This window comes from Penicillium solitum, assembly GCF_028829755.1.
Source record: "Penicillium solitum strain IBT 25940 chromosome Unknown utg000001l_segment0_segment0, whole genome shotgun sequence".
In the NCBI taxonomy this organism is placed as follows: Eukaryota; Fungi; Ascomycota; class Eurotiomycetes; order Eurotiales; family Aspergillaceae; genus Penicillium; species Penicillium solitum.
Window position 1 is genome coordinate 1110946 of NW_027072121.1, and position 19389 is coordinate 1130334.

Below are 19389 nucleotides of genomic sequence, written 5' to 3' on the forward strand. Positions count from 1 at the left end.
AGTTCTTTATTATTTTATTATAGCATGCACTATGGTATACCTTTAGTATTTATATCCGACTCCATACGGAGTATCTATCCTAAGTATCCCCTTTTGTAGATAGTGGTGTCGGTAGTCCGTACGCTTAGCACCGTTATGGACTCCCGGTCAGAGTGATCGAATTGATCTACATATGATCTACATGCCTGGTGATCCTTGAAACAGATGATCATGCCTTAATTTTTTTCGTTGCAGCAACGCGTACTCCGTACGGAGTACTTTCGATGCCAATGGCTTCCAGCCTGGTCTATCGCCTATATACCTCGGTAGTACCTGAATAGACCCCACAGTAGGCGTGTATATGATATGCCTGCTCGCTTATTCTTCCTCGTATTTCTTCTAGGATCTTTAAAAATTATATTGTCATAATTTGTTAAAAAGTCAATTCACTGCACATGGGGCCTTTGATTCTTTTAGTTGGTGGGAAAAACCTTTCTTGGCGTAGCATATTGTCAGGGGTGGTAGTTACACAAATATATACATGTGCAAAGCAGTAACTAACTCGTTAAACCGAGGTCGCCAGCGATGATCATCATTTTTCTTTTTCTTTTCTTTTTACCTCAGTGCCCCTGCATTTCAACACGCTAAATCAATTCAGGGCAAAGATAATCTCATCTGATAGGGACGGAAATATATGGAAGGGGCTCCACACCAGGTGAGAGCCACAAAAACTTTATGCATACGAGTAAGCTAAGAAACAAGCTAGCCTCCAGGGCTTGGACTTCCCTTGGACTTTCCTTGGAAGCGATGTAAGACAGAGTGGGCCAATTGCCCGAAACTATCCCGGAAGGAAAGAAAAGATGTAGATTGATATGAATTGAGGACCATGTTGCACATAAAATTGTCCTTGTAGGGCGAAAATTGGGAAGATCACCACATGTCAAATAGCCTTGGAACCTCGTTGGGCTAGTAGATAACCGGGTACCTCGAGTGACATCCACCTGAATATTAAAATATAGTAAGAGTCAAGTACCGTTAGGTATCTCAACGCGGGTAGGGCATCTCCGGGGCCACGTGTGCCAGCTTCACGCAAGAACAACGGACCAATCAGCGGGATCAAAACACTCACGAGCACAACGTCTGCAAGGGTTAATCCAAATGCTTTAGAGTCAGGTCAACATTTAAAAATGGACTGATTTCCCCCTCTTCTTCGCATTCGATATCCTTGCAGGTTCCACGTACTTGTCGTGATACCATCTACTCATTCACTAGGTGCAATGGCAGCGTTCTCCAAAGAAAAGCAGGAGGAAGAGGGCCTACTTGGCGAAGGCCAAGATCAAGGCGAGAAGCCGCAACGCCAGCAATCGTCTCAAAAATGGCGTTCAATTACCCTCGTGTCCCTGCTGGGCGCTTTCGCTCTCTTTGTGTACTTGGTGAAGGGATCCCAGTGCAACGGCTCCCTCTCGCGAGTCAAAATCCAGCCTGGCCTACCCGTGGCTTCTCCCCTGGTCAAGCCGAAGAGATCGTCGCATCACGCACATCCCTGCAATACTGTTGACGGCGGTTATCAATGCAACTCCTCGCTCTCGCACAAGTGGGGCCAGTATTCGCCCTATTTCTCTCTTGCCGACGAATCGGCCATCTCAGATGAGGTACCTCACGGTTGTCAGATCACCTTTGCTCAGGTGATCTCCCGCCATGGTGCTCGCTTCCCCTCGGCGAAAAAGAGCAAGGGATATGCCGCGCTCGTTAAGAGCATCCAAGCGAACGCGACTTCATACAAGGGCAACACGGAATTTATCCGCTCATATAACTACACCATGGGCGGTGATGATTTGGTTCCCTTTGGAGTAAACCAGATGGTGAACTCGGGAACCAAGTTTTACCAGCGCTATGCGTCGTTGGCTAAGAAGGCCGTGCCTTTCATTCGCATATCTGATTCGGAGCGGGTTGTGGCTTCAGGAGTGAACTTCATCAAGGGCTTCCAGAAGGCAAAGTTGAATGACAAGCATGCCAATCACCGTCAATCAAGCCCTAAGGTCGATGTCCTCATCTCGGAAGAGTCTGGCACCAACAACACTCTGAACCACAGCGAGATTTGTGCCAAGTTCGAAGAGAGTGAACTAGGCGACGAGGTCGAAGAAAAATACATGGCCATCTTTGTGCCGCCCATCCGAGCCCGTCTCGAGGCTAATCTCCCTGGCATCAAACTCGAAAACATCGATGTGGTCAGTCTGATGGACATTTGTCCTTTCGATACAGTGTCCCGGACTAGTGATGGATCTAAGCTATCTCCATTCTGCGACCTCTTCACCGAGGCCGAATGGGCCCAATACGACTACCTCCAGTCACTCAGCAAGTACTACGGTTATGGCGCAGGCAACCCACTCGGCCCAACCCAGGGTGTTGGTTTCGTGAATGAACTCATCGCCCGTCTCACTCACACCCCAGTGGTCGACAACACAAGCACAAACCGTACGCTCGATGCCCCCGGCGCTGCGACATTCCCCCTCAACTACACCATGTACGCAGACTTCACTCACGACAATGGAATGATTCCGTTCTTCTTTGCTTTGGGACTGTACAACGGCACCGCTCCACTCTCTCTCACCAAGGCCCAGTCAACTAACGAAACGGACGGATTTTCATCCGCCTGGACCGTGCCTTTCGGTGCTCGTGCTTATGTCGAGATGATGCAATGTCGCCGTGACCCGGAGCCGCTCGTGCGAGTTCTCGTTAACGACCGTGTTGTTCCGCTGCACGGTTGCCCCGTTGATAAGCTTGGCCGTTGTCGCCGTCGCGACTTCGTCAAGGGTCTCACTTTTGCACGCTCCGGCGGTGATTGGCCCCAGTGTTATGAATAGAGGACTTTGAAAATAATTGGTGCAGGGTTGGTTCTCTTCTAACATACTTTTGTTTAACGATACCCTAAATATTGCATCCTTATGTAAATATCCTTATTTTGTTAGCCAATATTAATGCCGTACACGTTACCACGGAATCTGTGCCTCAGAAACAATATAATTGTACCAGAATATATAATAGAACGGCTCTAACGCATGCAAGTCATCAAAAATATAATTCAAACAGCCCCCAACTCCAAAAAAAAGTCCAAATAGTAACCAGCATGTTGTAGACATATCTCTACCTCTCTCTCCCCTTTACATACTCCAATGTGGTTGACCATTCCTTTTAACTTGATGCGGGGCAGAAATAACCCACGCCTCCCAAAGAGGCATCTGCTCACGCAGGACATGTACACCATCATCCCCCAAGTCCTCACTAGACAAAGCACGCAGTCTCTCAAGCGAAGTCCGCCCCAGCGGCAATCGTCTCCCGCCCACCAAAGCAGGGAGTCCATCAGACGCGAGCGGGGTAGTAGTCGGCGACTGAACAGCCGAGGACGTACTAGTCGCAACCGTAAAAGAAGACGGTACAGGGCCAGCAGGGTAATCATCGAACACCTCGACACCATTTGAGACAGCAACCGAATCAAAGTGTGCAGCGTAATCAATATCCTTCAGAACCAGCCGCTCCAGCTGCTCCATTTCCTCACGCAGAACAACCAGCACATCGCGCCACTGCCCGCCAGGTCGGAGGTAGACGCCGAGTAAGCGGAAATCACGCAACTGGGGACTATGACGACGTGCTAGTGCGATGATCTCATCTGCGCTCAGACGCCAGCCCTGGACGCTGAGTTTGCGGAGGGTTTTCCAGCGGATGTGGTGGAAGAGTAGCTCGAGGTCGAGGTCTAGGGGTGTTTTTCCGAGGAAGCCGATGTGGATGGCGATGAGGTTCTTGGCTGCAACGAAGAAGCGGTGGAAGACTTCTGAGAGATCGGCCATTGTTGCGGTGATGTCGGTTGTTGAGTGGAAGTTTATGTCGAGGCTTGTGAGGCGTCCGCCCATAGCGGCGAGGGTTGTTGATGGGGCGCGGAGGAGCTGGAGGGTTGCTTCGGGGCTGATTTGGGGCCCTGTGAAGCGGATGGAGCTGCATTTTGAGTCGAGGAGGGCGATGCTGAGGTTTGTTACCGCGCGCGAACAGGCGGTTTCCCAGTCGAAGCGGATGCTTGTTGCAGTGCTGGTTCCGGTTCCTAGTGAGTGGTCGCGTATAAAGTCGATGAGGTACTCGTCTGCTTCGTCTTGCAGTCTTAGGAGTTTTATTTCCTGTAAAGCCGAGAACGATGAGATTGCACGGCGGAGGCGGGTTCGGTCGTTGTTGGTTTCAGTTAGATTGGTTTGTTCACGTAGTCGGCGGCTGTGTAGTTGGGATATTTCGGGATTCTCTGACCCCAAAGTTCGTAGTGTCCGGGCCCATCCTGTGTTTTGATATTAGTTTAATTTGCTCGCTTGGGTATGAGAGATCGAATAGCTGGTACCGCTTCCTTGATAAAAGGGTCGCACCATGTATGTGATGATTTTCACATAGTAGGCCAACTGCATATCTACCAGCTCATCTAATCGCCGGAAGCCATGATCAGAAAAGCGTAGAGTGAATCGACTGAACTTATAAGGGGTGCCGATTCGCATGAAGCGCTTGCAGACGAGCCGAAAGTGATCAAGATCGGACACTTCATGTTCGTGGTTGCCAGGTCTGGAAGTATATCCATTTCCATTGAATCTGCCGTTTAGGGCTCGAGGTGCGGGTACGAGAAGAAAGGACAAGATCTCGCTCAGTAGCTCGTCAGCAAGATCATAAATGTGACGTGGCTGGGCCATGATCGGCGCTCGCAGCCGAAGCATCGGCTGCTTGGTGAAGTAGCAGCAACATGGAAAAATGGAGGAATTGAGGGAAAATCGACGTTCTTAACCTGCCCCCAAGACCGGAGAGACAAGTCACGGAGGGAATTGGGAAGAGGGGGAGAGAATGAGAGATAAAATAAAAATAATAAAAGAAAAAACCATATCGAATACTCGACTCGTCGTTCTCCTGCAGACACTAGTAGGACAGTTGACTTGTCTCACCATGCATAACGAGAGCTCTCGCCCTAACGATTGATTTCGCGACCGGGAACGATCGTCAAGTGCCTGATTTAGCGCCCTCTGCACCGACAAACCGGGCTCTCTGACTCGATCCGCTTAATTTCATTGGTAACGCTGCCACACAAGAATCACATGATTGATTGACTCTGCGGCCAGCCAGCGCGCGAACCTGCAGGAAAGGCCATTGAATGAGAGCGAGTAGTGTTGGAGGGGCCAATGCAGACCCCGCCGGGAAGTCGTCACATCATGCAGAGTGATGGACCATGCGTGTGGATTATGTGTCTGCCCAAGAGGTAGGCAACTATTGATTGGGGGTTAATGGCCGAAATCAAGATGAACTAATGTATGTACAAGCGTTTGAGAGATTATCTACTAGCTGTTGGATCTCCCATATCATTACGTGCCGTGTGTACCTATCAGACCTTCGCGAGATGGACTCGGCGCCGTCTGATATCTGTGCTGCTGATTTTGGACTCGAAGCCTTCAAGATCAGTGGCCGTGGCTGCTTCTCCAGATTGGAGTACATCCACCTCGAATACAGCAAGGCCTTTCCATCCTTTCTTCACCCGCTCTTCGTTGACGGCCGCCCCTCCTGAGTGTGTCTCCTTTGAAACAACAATTGCTCCAAGGTTCTCCTCGGTAATCGTAGGCCCAAAAGGATCGGAGATCTCCACAAATTCAAAAGCCAAGTTGGGTTGGATCCTTACGAGGACAGTCTTCCCATTGGGCCCCGGCGTAAAAGCACGCTCGATCTGCGGTGATTTCTTTTCAGGCGAGAAATCCATAATGGCCGTCAGAAAATCTGCAGTACTCTGCCAACGCTCCTCCCAACTCTCGAGAAATTCGGCATATTTTTTATTGACCAACAGCGCATCCCCGGTCACTCCGATGGTCAGGCGGCCCTCCTGCTCCCGGTCCAGCGGTTCCAGGACCAATGCAACTGCTGTGAGCAAGAGCTTGTGGCCAACATGAAGATGATCAAATGTGCCACCAACGACCACGGAATAGTATGGAGTGGATGGATGTTGGTCGTCAGGAATTAACAGGCGGTCAGAGACCTCCCAGTCAGGCTGGCTTGTGATGACTTGCATGCTTGCCGCCGTGCCGTGCCGAGCCTGACTGCCAACACTGTTGGTGAAGGAATTAGCCAAATTTTGACCAGCTGTGTTGGACAAATAGAAAACATAATCCCAACGGCGCCCTGAATTTGCTAGTGATTGGATGTCCAGAATGGGCCCAAAGCGAGGACTATCAGAAACATGGATGGCCGAGGTGCTCTCACTTGCATCGATAAATACCACCCGGGTATCAATGCCACCCGGAGAATCTAATTCAATGTTTCGTGTTGCACAGACAACACCAACCAGGGTATAGATGCTGCTCAGATAATGTTGGAGTTGTGCAAACACTCTGGCCCGAGGTTGGCAGCCTGGGGAAAGAAGATCTGGAATGGCCAGAGCAATATCCAGCACAGCTGTACGGTTGGATCCAATCAAGGCATTTGAGAGCTTAGTGTAGACATCCACCAAAGATGGCTGGAAGGCATCTTTGACTTGGACAAAAGAAAAGGCTGGAGGCGGGGGAAGTAGTAGTAAAGCCGAGGGTGAATTGGTATGATCGGAAGCCATGGTGTGAAGAATATATAACTACAGTAACGAGCACTGGGATTCACATTCAAGAGGAGAGATATCAAACCAGCAAAGAATTCAAGAATTCAAGAAACCAAGAAACCACAGAGAAGCCAAAAGAACCACCACCCTGAAGAACTGATCGGATCCATCTCCATCGCAGACTGGGGTACCCGGCTGAGTCAGCTGCTCTCGTGGGATGACACCGCCCTCTGTCCTCCACTCTACAACTCTCCGATTGAGATGAGGATGCCATTGCGAGCCAAGTGACCTGATAAGCTGGAATGATATCTGGCTGACACGGTCCTCTGGTTGGAGCTCCTTCGAAGCCCCGCTATATCCCCAATTTGGTGCATCTCCCAACCTCCTTCACTGATCTCGATCGAGAAACAGTGGAGCTCATCCTCCAACTACGATCCATCGCACCATCCCTGCATAGACGGCGCTCTTGCTCTTCAGAATAGACCACATCATGTCCAATCCCGCCTCCTACGACTCCCACCGGCGGTCAGCTGTGTTCAGTCGCCAGCCGGAGGAGCTTCACATTCCACCAACCGGGTTAATCAATCCAAACCTGTCCCGCCAATCCTCCTCGCACGACTATCCCGCCACACCGGACGCCGGTGCCCGGCTTCCCTCGATTAACGTACAACAGAGCTCTCAGTACGGCGGCGACGGGAACAACAGCAACACTGCCCTCCCCGGAGCCTTGCAGCCAGGGAATCAGAACCGCCCGGCCGCAGTATCAATAAATACCGCTCCATCGGTCGTCCCTACTATGCCGCAGTCGTCGTCGCAAACCAACCACCGAGCCAGCATGATTAATTCACATGGACATTCGCGATCTAGCCCGGCCGGGTTCGACCAATCCATGTACAAACAACATGGTGCGCCCGATGGCTCCAAGTATCCTTCCTCTCCCGGGGGATTTCCGCCTCACACCCCGCAAGGCTCCAAGTACTCTCCCCTGGGTCTGTCTGACATCAGGCCCTCCGGTGAACACATGTTGAGCGAGGCACTTATGAACCCCGGAATATCATCGATGCCTTACAACAACGGAGACAACCAGGTGCCGACCAACAGCAATTACGTGGCACCATGGCCTATATATGCAGTGGATTGGTGCAAATGGCCTATCACAGGCAACTCGGGCTTTGGTGGAAAGCTAGCCATGGGAAGCTATTTAGAAGACAGTCACAACTATGTATGTGCATTCACCCTATGGATAAATATGTTTATGCTAACCAGCCAATAGATTCAAATCCTCGATGCACACTGGACACAACCAGACCCCGACACGCCAGATGCGGCTGCGAGAGAAATCAAACTAGACTATGTGAAAACGGCCGAGGCGACACATTCTTACCCGGTTACCCGCATCCTCTGGGAACCTCCCTCGTCTCAGAAGCAATCGACTGATTTGCTGGCCACGTCAGGAGATCACCTTCGCTTATGGTCATTACCGAATTCTCAGCCTCTCCAAAGCTCAAACTCGATCACTCGTCCAATGAACCAGCGAGATCCTGCCACCTCCAAGCTTTCCCCGCTGGCTTTGCTGTCCAACTCAAAATCTCCTGAGCACACTGCCCCAATCACCTCTCTTGACTGGAATACAATTTCTCCAAGTCTGATCATTACTTCGAGCATTGATACAACTTGCACCATTTGGGATATTCCCACATTGACAGCGAAGACGCAACTGATTGCCCACGACAAGGAGGTGTATGACGTTCGCTTCTGTGCTAACAGTGTCGATGTCTTTGTAAGCTGTGGTGCTGATGGCAGTGTGCGGATGTTTGATTTGCGAAGCCTGGAGCATAGCACAATCATTTACGAGCCGACGGATAAGAACGAGAAGCGTAAGTGTCTGCCAGAAGATAATTATGGGCTCTGAATACTGACAATATTTTCAGCAGTGATGACCCCTGGGAGCTCCAGCCCCCCTGGCCAATCGCAGACCGGCCTCTACCCTCCGCCTTTGTTGAGAATCGCAGGTATGAATGACACTATCCCAACACAGAGTATAGTCGCAAGCTAACATAATATCCTAGCATCCCCTCATGATGCCCATCTCCTGGCAACATTCTCACAAGACTCCAGTGTTGTCCGCGTTCTTGACGTCCGACAACCAGGACAAGCTCTATTGGAACTGAAGGGCCACTCAGCTGCCTTGAACTGCGTAGAGTGGTCTCCAAGCCGTCGCGGCATCCTCGCATCCGGCGGCGACGATAGCATGGTTCTCCTCTGGGATCTCATCAATCAGCACAACGCTGCACCAGTCGCCTCTCCTCCCTCCGCCACCCCAGGAGCACCGCCTTCCACAACCTCGGAGCGCGGCCCGGCCGGCGTCTGGCAGAGCGAATACGAAGTGTCCAACATCAGCTGGTCCCCACAAGGTGGACCCAACCACACTGGCCAACCACGAGAATGGCTGGGAGTGTGCGGCGGACGAGGACTAACGGGAGTCGCATTATGAGCCAACGAAAAAAAGAAGTCTTGGTTTCCTTACGACGTCTCTTCTCTTCCCTGGAGCTTTCCGAAAACCCATGGCTCATGCATTAGATGGTCCAATCTCTCTGATATTTGTTTCTGTTTGCCGCGATCTATTGCTTCGCGTGCGCGCAGCATCTCCTATTTTACTTTGCTTTGCTGTTTGTGAGCTTCGCTGGTACCGGTCGGCTTCTCTGTGTCGGACCCGGTACGTTCTTTGCATAGGTCGAGTGAGAACCCGGTGATCTGAATGGGCGACTCTTGTGTGTCTATTGATTTGCCATACTTCTGACTTGTTTGGTACGAGTGAACGAATGAATGAACTATACATTGGATATGTACCATTTGCTATTGGCTGAGAATGGTTTTGGGTGTCTATTCTACGTAAATCACTGCAATCACATTACCCGAGCTCGTAGCCCCTTTGGGAACAACTAGTATTGATGATAGGGGTCAACCTTGCCGTGAGGATTTGACTGCTTGAATGAGATATGCATTTACTTTCATTTTTTATTGAAGGAGTGTATGACGTGACAGCCTTGCTTTAATCACGAGTCTAAGTAACAGGAGTATGGATAGACCGACAGTACAATGCAGTAAAAATAACCAAAATGCCTCGCCCAGCGAGCAGGTATCATATGGGGTACAGGTGTAGGAAGAAAAAAAAAAAAAAAAAAAGAAACCACTAGACAATCGCGGTCTAATATAAACAGGTCCATTCCAAGTCAACAAAGAATTTCACTCTGCGCGGGTAGCCAGGGTTGGGCGACCGAGTGTTGGACCCTTGGAAATGAGACTATCTTCGAGCGAGCGCGCAAACTTGACGCTGGGGATATCCACGGCGCGCCAGAACACATCGCCTAGCCAGATGGCGACGGGAAGGCAGATCAGCCAGCCAATGAGGAAGCCAAGGCAATATTGGAAGTTTGTCTCTTTGCCGGTGAGCTTCCAGATATTGGGCATGATGGAGTAGCCCAGACAATGGAGGACGGGGCCGTGGACGACGTAGAATGCAAAGGAGATATTGCCTAGGTATTGGGAGAAGGAATTTGTGAAGAGTTTCTGGATATCAGGGGAGTGATTGATAGAGAAGACGATGAGGACGGCTCCGATAGTCTGGGCGAAGCGGTGCGGCTCTGGGTAGGTCTTGGGGGTGATGTGCCACAGCCAGCTGTAGAAAGGCGTCCATTTGAAACCGATATTGGGACATGAACCGAAGTACAGACCGACTACGAAGAGTGAGATCCATAGCCCGCGGCGGGACACTCTGATTGTAGTCTTGCTGCCGGGACTGAGGCGAATGGTTGTTTTATCGTCTCCTACCGCCGGTCGTGCGGATGGCTCCCAGGTTCCATTAATGAGATCCACTTCGGCCATCAGCATGCCAAAGAGGAATAGGACGATTTCCCAGCGACCATAACGCATGCAGAACCAAGTCAAGCCAGAAACCACTGTCATGCGCACAGGTGCCACCAAGCGTGAGGTCCCCATGATGACGACGAATAGGATAAGTGAGGAGCGGAGTTCGAGAGGAATTGTCCAAAGGTGCGGATTATAATAGTTGTAGTAGAGCGCATAATCGAATGGGTTCATCAAGGTCGCCAAGGTGTCCCATAAGTCATCGGTTTGTTTCGAGAATGACTTATACACACGTGGATGTTGCTCGTTAGTGCCGAGGATTGTGTGTCCCTCCTTGATGACGCTGTGGGAGTAATTGTACAGCCCGAGGCGAACAGCCACGAAGACGCAAAGAATCCCAGTAATTGCGGGGATATATAGACGAAATGCTCGGCGGAAGGTGCCTGATGCGAGCACGGTGAAAGTTTGATCGAAGGACCTGCTCCGAATCGTTTTCAGCGGTTTATATGACAGCACGTAGCCGGATAAGACAAAGAAGATGGCCACCATGATGTGACCAGAGATCAGCATATGGAAGAAGGGCAACTGGTGAATCCCAAAGTTTTCCCCGCCAAATCCCCATCCTATCGCGACTTTCCATGTGTATGTGAAAAAGAAGTGGAAGTTGAAAACCAGCAGACAGGCCCAGCCACGCAGCCCATCTAGAGCCGCGATGGCGTGGAGCTTCGCAGGCTGGGGTGGCGAACTGCCCACCAAGTGTTGTAGGAAACTTGGGGTGAGGGCAAGTGTCAACCTGTGCCATGTGTCTTCAGAATATGCCAGCCAGTCCTCTTGCGACATCTTCGGTGTCAGTCCCTCGGGATGCGCGAGGATGTTTGAGGGGTGAAATTGTGAGAAGCCATTCCAGCGGGGTGTGATCGTCGAGTCGGATTCCAAGGAGGCAGATTCGAGATCTTTCAAAGGGATATCGGAGGCCGAGATGGTGGCCCGATCTTCGAGGTGGGATGTCATTTTGTGTTATGTTCTGCAGGTCGGTCGATCGCAAGTGGGCATGTCCGGTGGGGTAAAGGCCTTGATTTACACGCTCTAATAGGCAAAGGGAAGCATTTAGGCCGGTATAGGGTATGGAGACAACCGAGTGAAGGGAACTGGACAGTTCGCTCGTCCAGCGAGGTGTAAAGCCGATGATGCGGCCCTGGGGGGGGGGGGGGCTGAGGTTGGCGAATTCGGGTAAATACGTCAGCAGGAAGGGGCCTGGTTCACCGCCACTGGAAATGGCGATATATATCAGGGAAGCGAAATCGGGAAATTAAATGAGAGGGATATTCAAGGAGAGTCGAAGATCGAAGAGTCAAGGAGATTAAGGTCAAGACAAGACAGAGAGACGTCGATCGATTACCGTTTTCGTAAACCCGCATTTAGAACGTGATGCTCCATAAAAGCACTTGGCGTTCTTATATAAATGAGGTTATACTCCGTAGTTCAAGATTTATAGACACCTTAGTATCTCTATAGATATGTCCTCGGGGTGTCTGATGCGTCAGTAGTAGTCAATAATTATACATATCGACTTCTACTACTCCGTACCCCCTATTAAATAGCTGAATGGTTCCTATGCTACTTCTCCTACTTCTTAAATCAACAGTAGAATTTCTCATATCATTTTCCAGTATTTCAGGTAGAAAAGAAGCCCATCCGTTTACTCATCAATATCACTTGTGTCCATATCCAAATCAACATCATCAACATCATCAACATCATCAACATCATCAACATCATCAACATCATCAACATCATCAACATCATCAACATCATCAACATCATCAACATCAACATCCGAATTTAGATCGACAGAGCCAACACCGAGAGAACCAATATCGGCAGAATCAACCTCCGACCCATCACTCCTAAGTTAGGTCTGGCATGTGCCGAACCAGTATCACCATCACCATGCTCAGAATGAGAATTGTAAAAGGGATTGGGCGGCTCGTCATCCTCAAGAGTCTCCTCCTCCGACCCACCGTCTCCAGCAAACTTAGACAGCTTCTTGATATCATACGCCACACGAGCACGAATCTCACGTAGACCCTCACGAGCGGCAATCATGCCATTGATATCCTTTGCTAGCGATGTATCATCCAAAGGGGTTTTGTACCATTTGGCAGAGTACTCGGGACCATGCTGCTTGGATCGAGTCGAAGTAGAAGAGGGAACTGATCCTGCATCGACCGAAGAAGGAACGCCAATATGACCACGCACAGGGGGAGGTCCCACAACTTGAGCAACACTACCAGCCAGAAAGGTGAGATTGACATTGTTCGCACCAAGCCACTGGATAAACCAGTTCGGAGGCTGAGAGCTCCGGAAGCTGCACTTTGCTTGTTTACTATATGAGCAGTTCATACATGACCCAACTAACATAGGTTTCAGATAACCTGGAAAGTGAAAAAAAAAACACAAGATTTGAAAGGACCTTGCCCGTGGATGCAGTGTGCACACTCTTGTCCAGGCAAAGCGACCATACCTAAGCGTTGACCAAGCTTAGCGCGATGTTGGTGGTCTGTGTTGATATCTCTTTTCTCAAAACGCCAGTTAACGTCGCGGACTGGAGGCAAGCGAGTCATTAAAATTTGTAATGAAGTGTTGCAAAGATTGAGCATCAAATTCCCTGCAGTATCAAGTGTAGGGTGGGCTGTTGAAAACATTAGAATGAAACTACAGGAAGAGGCCGGAGAACCGTTGAAAGGAATATATAATAACCTAACTTACTTTTTGAAGCAGTTTGGGCAGCAGCGACAGCTTCGCGGTTCCAACCAGGAGGGGGTTAGGCTCTAAAGACGAGCCAGGAGACTCGTTGCTGGACTCGTTGCTCAATCTAGGGCGCTTTTTGGCTATATAAATCTGTTAGACTGCTAAAATCTTGTATATCTTGAAGTAAAACTCCTACCCCGGGGTTTGCTTGATGAATTTGATGCCATGGCGGTAGTAATAGGGGAGATGGCTGAAGAGGGACTTCTAAGACATCTACAAGGATGCCCCAGAGAGAAGGGGAGAGAAAGGAAGATGGATTAATTTTCGAGAGGCAGGACATTTACAAACTATATAGTTATACCTCGTAGCTGAGAAAAGAGGCCTTTGACAAACAATGGTAGGAGGTATAGCCCTGGAGGTAAACAAGAATTAAGATGGAATGCCGAGGTGCAAAGGAGTTCGGTATGTAATAGAAGCAATAAAGCTGAGGGCTTACTAAATTAGAGGATTGGGTTATTTCTGCTCGATACTACAATTATATTTAGATTACACCGAGATCTGTCTTTCCTATACACGTATATATACACATATATACATACCCATGGATATATCCATGGATAACTTGAAGTTGTAGGTCGATGGAAGGACAGTGTATAGTTCCCGAAACGGCTTAGCGCATGATTATCTGCCTCAGGTGTCGATGCCAAGACATCTCGAGATCACAACCGTGGCCTTTTTACCATCGCAGAGGACTCAAGAGGTTGAAAACACATATATCATGTCAAAGACTGTTAGATACTTGTATGAATTGGATGATTTCCAAAAGATAATAGACATTTTTCATAGCTCGTTCTACCAAGCTCTCCGAATACATCATACTTCCAAGAGCTCCGTTTTCCACGGGAGCTTCGCTGAACATTTTTGAGCTCCAAAGCTCCCAACGTAGAACTTAGACATCTCTGTGACCGATACAGATTGACACACAATATAGACCATTGGACCTTGATGTCGCCGGTTCCCTAAAGCGGCGACGATCCTCTCAGCTCCCTGATTCGCGCAATTCCGCAGTTCGAGAACTTCTCCCTTCCTCTTTGTCCATCCACGCTCATTGTCCCGCCGCCTTCTTTCTGCTCCCCGACATCTTGCGATACGATCTGTATGTCGCGATCGCCTGTCGCGTGCATTTCTTGATAAAAGTGCTCGCGTGGTCGAAGTGGTCCCGAAGTGGGTGCAGTCACGATGGATTTGCGCACGATCATGAACACCGACGGCGGCGCCTCCAATCCTCCACCTCCAAGCAACTCGGCCAGTTCTCCCATATCCGATCAAACCCCCCAAAAGCGCCCGAAGAAGGCAGCTTCTTATTCAGAATATCCTACACGTCCGCCCCAGCCTCCTCCGTTCCAACACCCACAGCACGCTTCCCCAGAGCGAAGCGCACCTTACGCATCCGTTCAATCGCCTTACCAACAATTCAACTCGGGTCCAGTGATCAATACAGCAGCAAGGTCTCAGCGCAGTCAGACACCTCCACACATCTCGACACCGTATGGTCCCGGCACGCGTGATCAATTTGGCGCGTCGGCATACGGGTCGCATCCACCACACCCCGGCGGTCCTCTGGTTTCGCCATACACACCACAGCCGCTGAGTGCTGGACCGCAGCACCCAGAACAACCGTCCTATTTCGCCCAGCAGCGTTCTCAACAGCGTTCTCAATCACTTCAGTCGGTGATGACAACACCCCGAGCTCCAGTTGAATCTTTCCGCAGCCCTCCTGTTGCATCACAACCTCTTCCATCGCAGCACTTCTCTCCCACTGCACATCGATCTGTTCCCGGTACTCCCCTAGGTCCTCCTCCTGCCTTTACCACCCGTCAGTCGCCGTCAACCGCCCGCCCGCCGTCTTCCGGACACGATTCCCCCGGCAATCCCCTATCCAGCCCGAGGCCCAAACAGGAGGCATTAACACGAGATCAGATTCCAACACAGTCGCCTGCCACTCAGCGACAGTTCTCTCCGCATAATTCTCAACCTTCCGAACCGACTCACCTCCCTCCGGGCGGCTTAAAGCAAGAGCCAACCGAGAGTGCCAGTCCCAAATCCATCTCCCGTCACAACAGCATCGTCACGGCCTTCGAGTCAGCGACCGCTGGTCAAATTCGTTCTTCCGAAGACCGAATGCTGGTTGAGAGTCCCACCGCACAAAAGCCCACTGTTGCAGGGTCGGATTTCCTAACCTCCCCATTGGCACCAGGCAGTCAAATGAACAGTTCACCCTCCGGCTCTCGTGGGGGCGCCCACGCAGTGGACATGGAAATTGACCACGAACCGCGTGTCGATGCACAACAGCCCAAGCAAAAGAGGAGAAGGTACAACGAGCCTCCCATCTATGCTCGGCTGACACCCCGCAACACAAGCAGACGCCCGATTATTCCCAATCCCCGTCCCCCAGTTCCGAAACACGCGCGACAGAGCCAGCAGGATCCCTCCCTGGCTGCTCGCAGACGGTCTTCCTCGATAATGGCTGTCACACCCGTCGCACGGGTCGCACGAGCACCTGCTGTTGCTTCACCAAGCACAAGTATGCCTCGCGTGCAAGCTCCCACAGCTCTGCCGGCTCCCTCACTTCGTCCGCCGAGTACTTCGCAGACGGTAGGATCGCTGGGCCCTTGGGAGCCGTCCATTACTGGCTTCATTCCACACGAGGAGGTTACAAAGACCCTTTGTGATTTCTTGTTTCAACATGTGGTCATGAGAAATGACGTGAATGCCGGACCAACGGGCTCTGCTGCTGCCGGCCAGGGAACAATCATTGAAATCGAGGCGAAATTGGGCCATATCATCGACATGGACAGCAGAGACCGAATCCACCTTCCAATCCTTACCGAGAGCGTCCTCAATCGGGAGAACGCACGAATCCGGACCTCGTTTGAGAGTAAAATGACCGTGGTAAGTTTGATTCCCCGATGTCCTAGCAAGGATGCCTCGACCCCGATGAAATTTACTTACCACAATCCACAGGAACAACACCGAGCCATGAATAACTTCCTGAATGAGGCCGTGAAAGCGTCAATGCCCCAAGCCAACTCGACCCGAATCCCACTTGCATATGTGCACAAGAAAGAACGTGACACCTTCTATGAGATTCAAGCGGCTGATTTGCCCCCCGTGATTCGTCAAAACCTGAATCCGAGACACAAACCCAAAGTCCGGGTGACAACCGATGAACGGACTGGTGAAATCCTCGCGAAAATCGTCAAATGTCGAGTTGCCGACGTAGACGTCTGCAGTCCCCGGACGACCGTGGACTGGCGCGTCAGTGTCAATCTGGAAATGGAATACACGGGCGACGTCAGCAATCTCCCAGTGATAGATGCCGCTGTCATAAAGGGCGGACGAGGCGATCGCATCAAAGATCGCATGAGCTACAGCCACTTGGCCTACCAGGTGGACTTGACCCAGGTAGCCAAATCCGATGTAAGTTTATCAAATGTTCTGTGTCACCCCCGAAAACAGTCTTCTGACCACATATCACAGCAACAACCGGGCAAGAATGAGTTCGACCACGAGCTTGAAGTTGAAGTCTCGGCTGAGGAAGTTCGTCGTCAGGGCCAGCTTGCTATGTCCGGCGATCCTAAGAACCAGTACGAAGACCTCATCAAGGGCTTTGTGGATAATATCCGGGTGCTGGCTCGAGCGGTGCCGCCATGATCATGATGGTCCTAGCCGCTTTGTATTATGTATTTTTTTTCTTTCTGATTTTGGCTTTACTGGGGTTTGGTTTGTGGTTCACTGCAGATATGGTTTTTGGTTTCGAGGTAAAAAAAAGTACGCACTGCAATAGATATCGTGCATGGGTTATATGTTGTTTTAGGCGACATTGTTACCTAGACAAGGGAATGTACCAAATCCATTATTTTTGGTCGCCTCGGTTTGGCTAAATATATTCTGTGTACTCCGTAGATGTTCTATAAAAGAATGTAACAGCCCATCCCACAGTACCTACTGACGACGGATTGAGAACCTTGGAAGCATCCATGGATTCCCTGCCCATTTCGTAAGCTACCTACATAGCCTGGTGGAAGATGACTCGCTCAAACGTGGCCAACGATTTATGTCAAGGACCCATGTTGCTGAATATTGGACTAGGAGATAATGGTATAAAAGTGATTCTATTTACATCAGAGTGATCTATAATTTATGATACATATCAAAAAGAATGAATGTAGGCTTCTAGCCATACAGCTCACACAGACCATATCCAAAATCTGAAAATCACCAAGCTGGCAGACGAGCAGTCCATTTCTGCAAGAACTGGATGCGCTTGCTGTTCATAGTCAGGGGACCCATTCCCCACGAATCACCCAGCCACATAGTCTTCTCAGAGGTCTTAGTAGTGGGCTTGAACTGCGGCAGCCCATTTCCATTAGGGTTTCCAGTGCGGATGAAGTTCGCCCAGTAGTTAGCCATCCTGTTCTCGACAGCATAGTCCGCGCTGTTCCACGTAACATTGGAGTACGAAGAGTAGGGAATGTTATTGAAGGTGTACCAGAGCTCGGAGCCGTGATAAGCACCACTCTCGCGTTTTTCGGCAGGAGCGTGAGTGAAGTAGTAAGTATAGACGTTGCTCTTTGCGCCGCCTGCAGCCCAGTCGATGGCCCAACGCCAGGTACCGACACGGCTGAGATCACGGTAGAACTCTTTCGCGCTTTCCGATGCCTGGGTGGTATTTGCACCGGGATACAAGGCGAAGAACTCTTCTGAAAGATCGCCAAAGAGGTTGCTGTAGAGAGCGTGGTAGTTGGAAGCAGTGTACGACAGGTCTGGGCTGGCACCGGACTCGTCCTTGTTGCTTCCAGTAAGAATGGGGATATCGGCATGAGAGTTATTGCGCAACGCTTCCGCGTAGTTGTCAGTGAAGACGTATCCGTCGATGTTGGGCCGCCACATGGGTGGTTCCATGAACGTGTCGGAGAGGTTAGCGAAAGGAGTTCCTTCCCAAATGGTATCGGAGAGCGAGTCATATTCAAGCAGGGCCTCCATAGACACATTCCGCAACTGGGCAATGGATGTCACATTCATTTCCTTGAGGAACGCAACTCCCTGCTTTTCGGCAGCTGTCTTGGTCCGATAGCTAGTGGCAACGGTTCCAGTCATAGGATCGTGTGTTCCTCGCGCACCACTCTCTGAAATGATACCTTCAGCGAGGCCTTCGGCTAACGGGCTCCACATAACATCGAGGGCACTGGCCGAGCCAGCGGATTGCCCTCCGACGGTAATCTGATTAGGGTCACCGCCGAAGAGTTGAATGTTCTCGTTGACCCAGTGCAGAGCCGCTTGTTGATCCAGAATGCCGTAGTTGCCAGAGCTGTTGTGGCCCGATTCAGCCGTCAATTCGGGATGGGCGAGGTATCCAAATGGTCCCAGACGGTAATTTATGGTCACTACGATGATGTCTTTCTGTGCCAGACCAGTGCCGTCGTAGGTCTTGACATCACCGGAACCACCGGTGAATCGTCCTCCGTAAATCCAAAAAAGCACCGGCAGTTTCTTAGCGGACATATTGGTCTGGTTCTTGTAGGCCGGAGTCCAGACATTGAGGTAAAGGCAGTCCTCACTGGTCGTGGTCTTGCCACTGGAAAAGATGCCAGCATCGCTGATTGTTTGCGCGCATTGTGGTCCGAATTCGGTCGCGTTCAGCTTGCCCCATTTTGATGGACCAGCAACCTTTGTCCATCGATTTGCACCTGTAGGAGGCTGTGCGTAAGGAATGCCCTTGTAGACGAAGGCTTTATCACCTCCGCGGAAGGGGGAGAGACCACCATGGATTGTACCGTAGTGAGTGTCGATAACTGGGGGACTCAGGGCAGAGGCGATGGACGAGCCGCAGGCTGCCACACCAGCGAGTGTGGAAAGCAGCTTCATGGTAGGTTTAAAAGAATGGATGAGATAGATCAAAGCGAAAGACTGAAAACTAGAGAGAAAGATTGGGAGCTCAAATGTTATAGCACACGTTACTAATATATCGAGACATGGAAATCCTTCCAGGGGATGATACGCGGCTGCTGAGCAACGATCTGCCCTCCATGTTTCCGAATCAGAATAATAAAGTGAAGATTACGGCTTGGGTCCAACCCACATCTTTAGTGATACCTCCTTTCAAATTTGAAAGTACTGTCGGGGCGAGACTTCGGACA

At 50.5% G+C, this 19389-nt stretch overlaps 9 protein-coding genes across 9 annotated transcripts; 3 read left to right on the top strand and 6 right to left on the bottom strand.

The window, feature by feature from the left end:
- Positions 1–1256: 1256 nt before the first annotated feature.
- On the top strand, positions 1257–2843 carry N7455_000440 (histidine phosphatase family protein; the record flags this gene model as incomplete). Its single annotated transcript, XM_040952216.2, has 1 exon — positions 1257–2843. One exon carries the CDS (start codon positions 1257–1259, stop codon positions 2841–2843), a length of 1587 nt encoding a protein of 528 aa, XP_040817258.2.
- A 270-nt stretch (positions 2844–3113) lies between these two features.
- Positions 3114–5038, bottom strand: N7455_000441 (F-box domain protein). The gene is made up of 2 exons (XM_065603805.1): positions 4358–5038; positions 3114–4297 (listed from the first exon to the last, which is right to left on the bottom strand). Exons 1-2 carry the CDS (start codon positions 4719–4721, stop codon positions 3141–3143), a joined length of 1521 nt encoding a protein of 506 aa, XP_065462296.1. The 5' UTR covers positions 4722–5038; the 3' UTR covers positions 3114–3140.
- A 339-nt stretch (positions 5039–5377) lies between these two features.
- N7455_000442 (putative pantetheine-phosphate adenylyltransferase) lies at positions 5378–6589 on the bottom strand (the record flags this gene model as incomplete). Its single annotated transcript, XM_040952407.2, has 1 exon — positions 5378–6589. The coding sequence occupies one exon, from the start codon at positions 6587–6589 to the stop codon at positions 5378–5380; it is 1212 nt and encodes a 403-aa protein (XP_040817122.2).
- A 472-nt stretch (positions 6590–7061) lies between these two features.
- N7455_000443 (uncharacterized protein) lies at positions 7062–9065 on the top strand (the record flags this gene model as incomplete). The annotated part of the gene is made up of 4 exons (XM_065603806.1): positions 7062–7793; positions 7845–8448; positions 8503–8583; positions 8641–9065. The coding sequence occupies 4 exons, from the start codon at positions 7062–7064 to the stop codon at positions 9063–9065; spliced, it is 1842 nt and encodes a 613-aa protein (XP_065462297.1).
- A 752-nt stretch (positions 9066–9817) lies between these two features.
- Positions 9818–11449, bottom strand: N7455_000444 (acyltransferase family protein; the record flags this gene model as incomplete). The annotated part of the gene is made up of 1 exon (XM_040952120.2): positions 9818–11449. The coding sequence occupies one exon, from the start codon at positions 11447–11449 to the stop codon at positions 9818–9820; it is 1632 nt and encodes a 543-aa protein (XP_040817442.2).
- Positions 11450–12137: 688 nt separating this feature from the next.
- On the bottom strand, positions 12138–13062 carry N7455_000445 (uncharacterized protein; the record flags this gene model as incomplete). Its single annotated transcript, XM_065603807.1, is given in 4 exon segments — positions 12138–12329; positions 12344–12824; positions 12858–12873; positions 12963–13062. 4 exon segments carry the CDS (start codon positions 13060–13062, stop codon positions 12138–12140), a joined length of 789 nt encoding a protein of 262 aa, XP_065462298.1.
- Positions 13063–13097: 35 nt separating this feature from the next.
- N7455_000446 (uncharacterized protein) lies at positions 13098–13416 on the bottom strand (the record flags this gene model as incomplete). Its single annotated transcript, XM_040952217.2, has 3 exons — positions 13098–13130; positions 13208–13329; positions 13386–13416. 3 exons carry the CDS (start codon positions 13414–13416, stop codon positions 13098–13100), a joined length of 186 nt encoding a protein of 61 aa, XP_040817438.2.
- A 1012-nt stretch (positions 13417–14428) lies between these two features.
- On the top strand, positions 14429–16903 carry triA (uncharacterized protein; the record flags this gene model as incomplete). Its single annotated transcript, XM_040952367.2, has 3 exons — positions 14429–16141; positions 16214–16669; positions 16730–16903. 3 exons carry the CDS (start codon positions 14429–14431, stop codon positions 16901–16903), a joined length of 2343 nt encoding a protein of 780 aa, XP_040817412.2.
- A 564-nt stretch (positions 16904–17467) lies between these two features.
- On the bottom strand, positions 17468–19117 carry N7455_000448 (carboxylesterase/lipase family protein; the record flags this gene model as incomplete). The annotated part of the gene is made up of 1 exon (XM_040952459.2): positions 17468–19117. One exon carries the CDS (start codon positions 19115–19117, stop codon positions 17468–17470), a length of 1650 nt encoding a protein of 549 aa, XP_040817405.1.
- Positions 19118–19389: the final 272 nt, after the last annotated feature.

Bases quoted from the DNA above. Each gene is read 5' to 3' on its own strand.
- N7455_000441 (XM_065603805.1), bottom strand. From the start codon at position 4,721: ATGCTTCGGCTGCGAGCGCCGATCATGGCCCAGCCACGTCACATTTAT. The intron at 4,298-4,357 runs GTACCAGCTATT...ATCAAAACACAG, and splicing joins ACCCTTTTATCAAGGAAGCG to GATGGGCCCGGACACTACGA.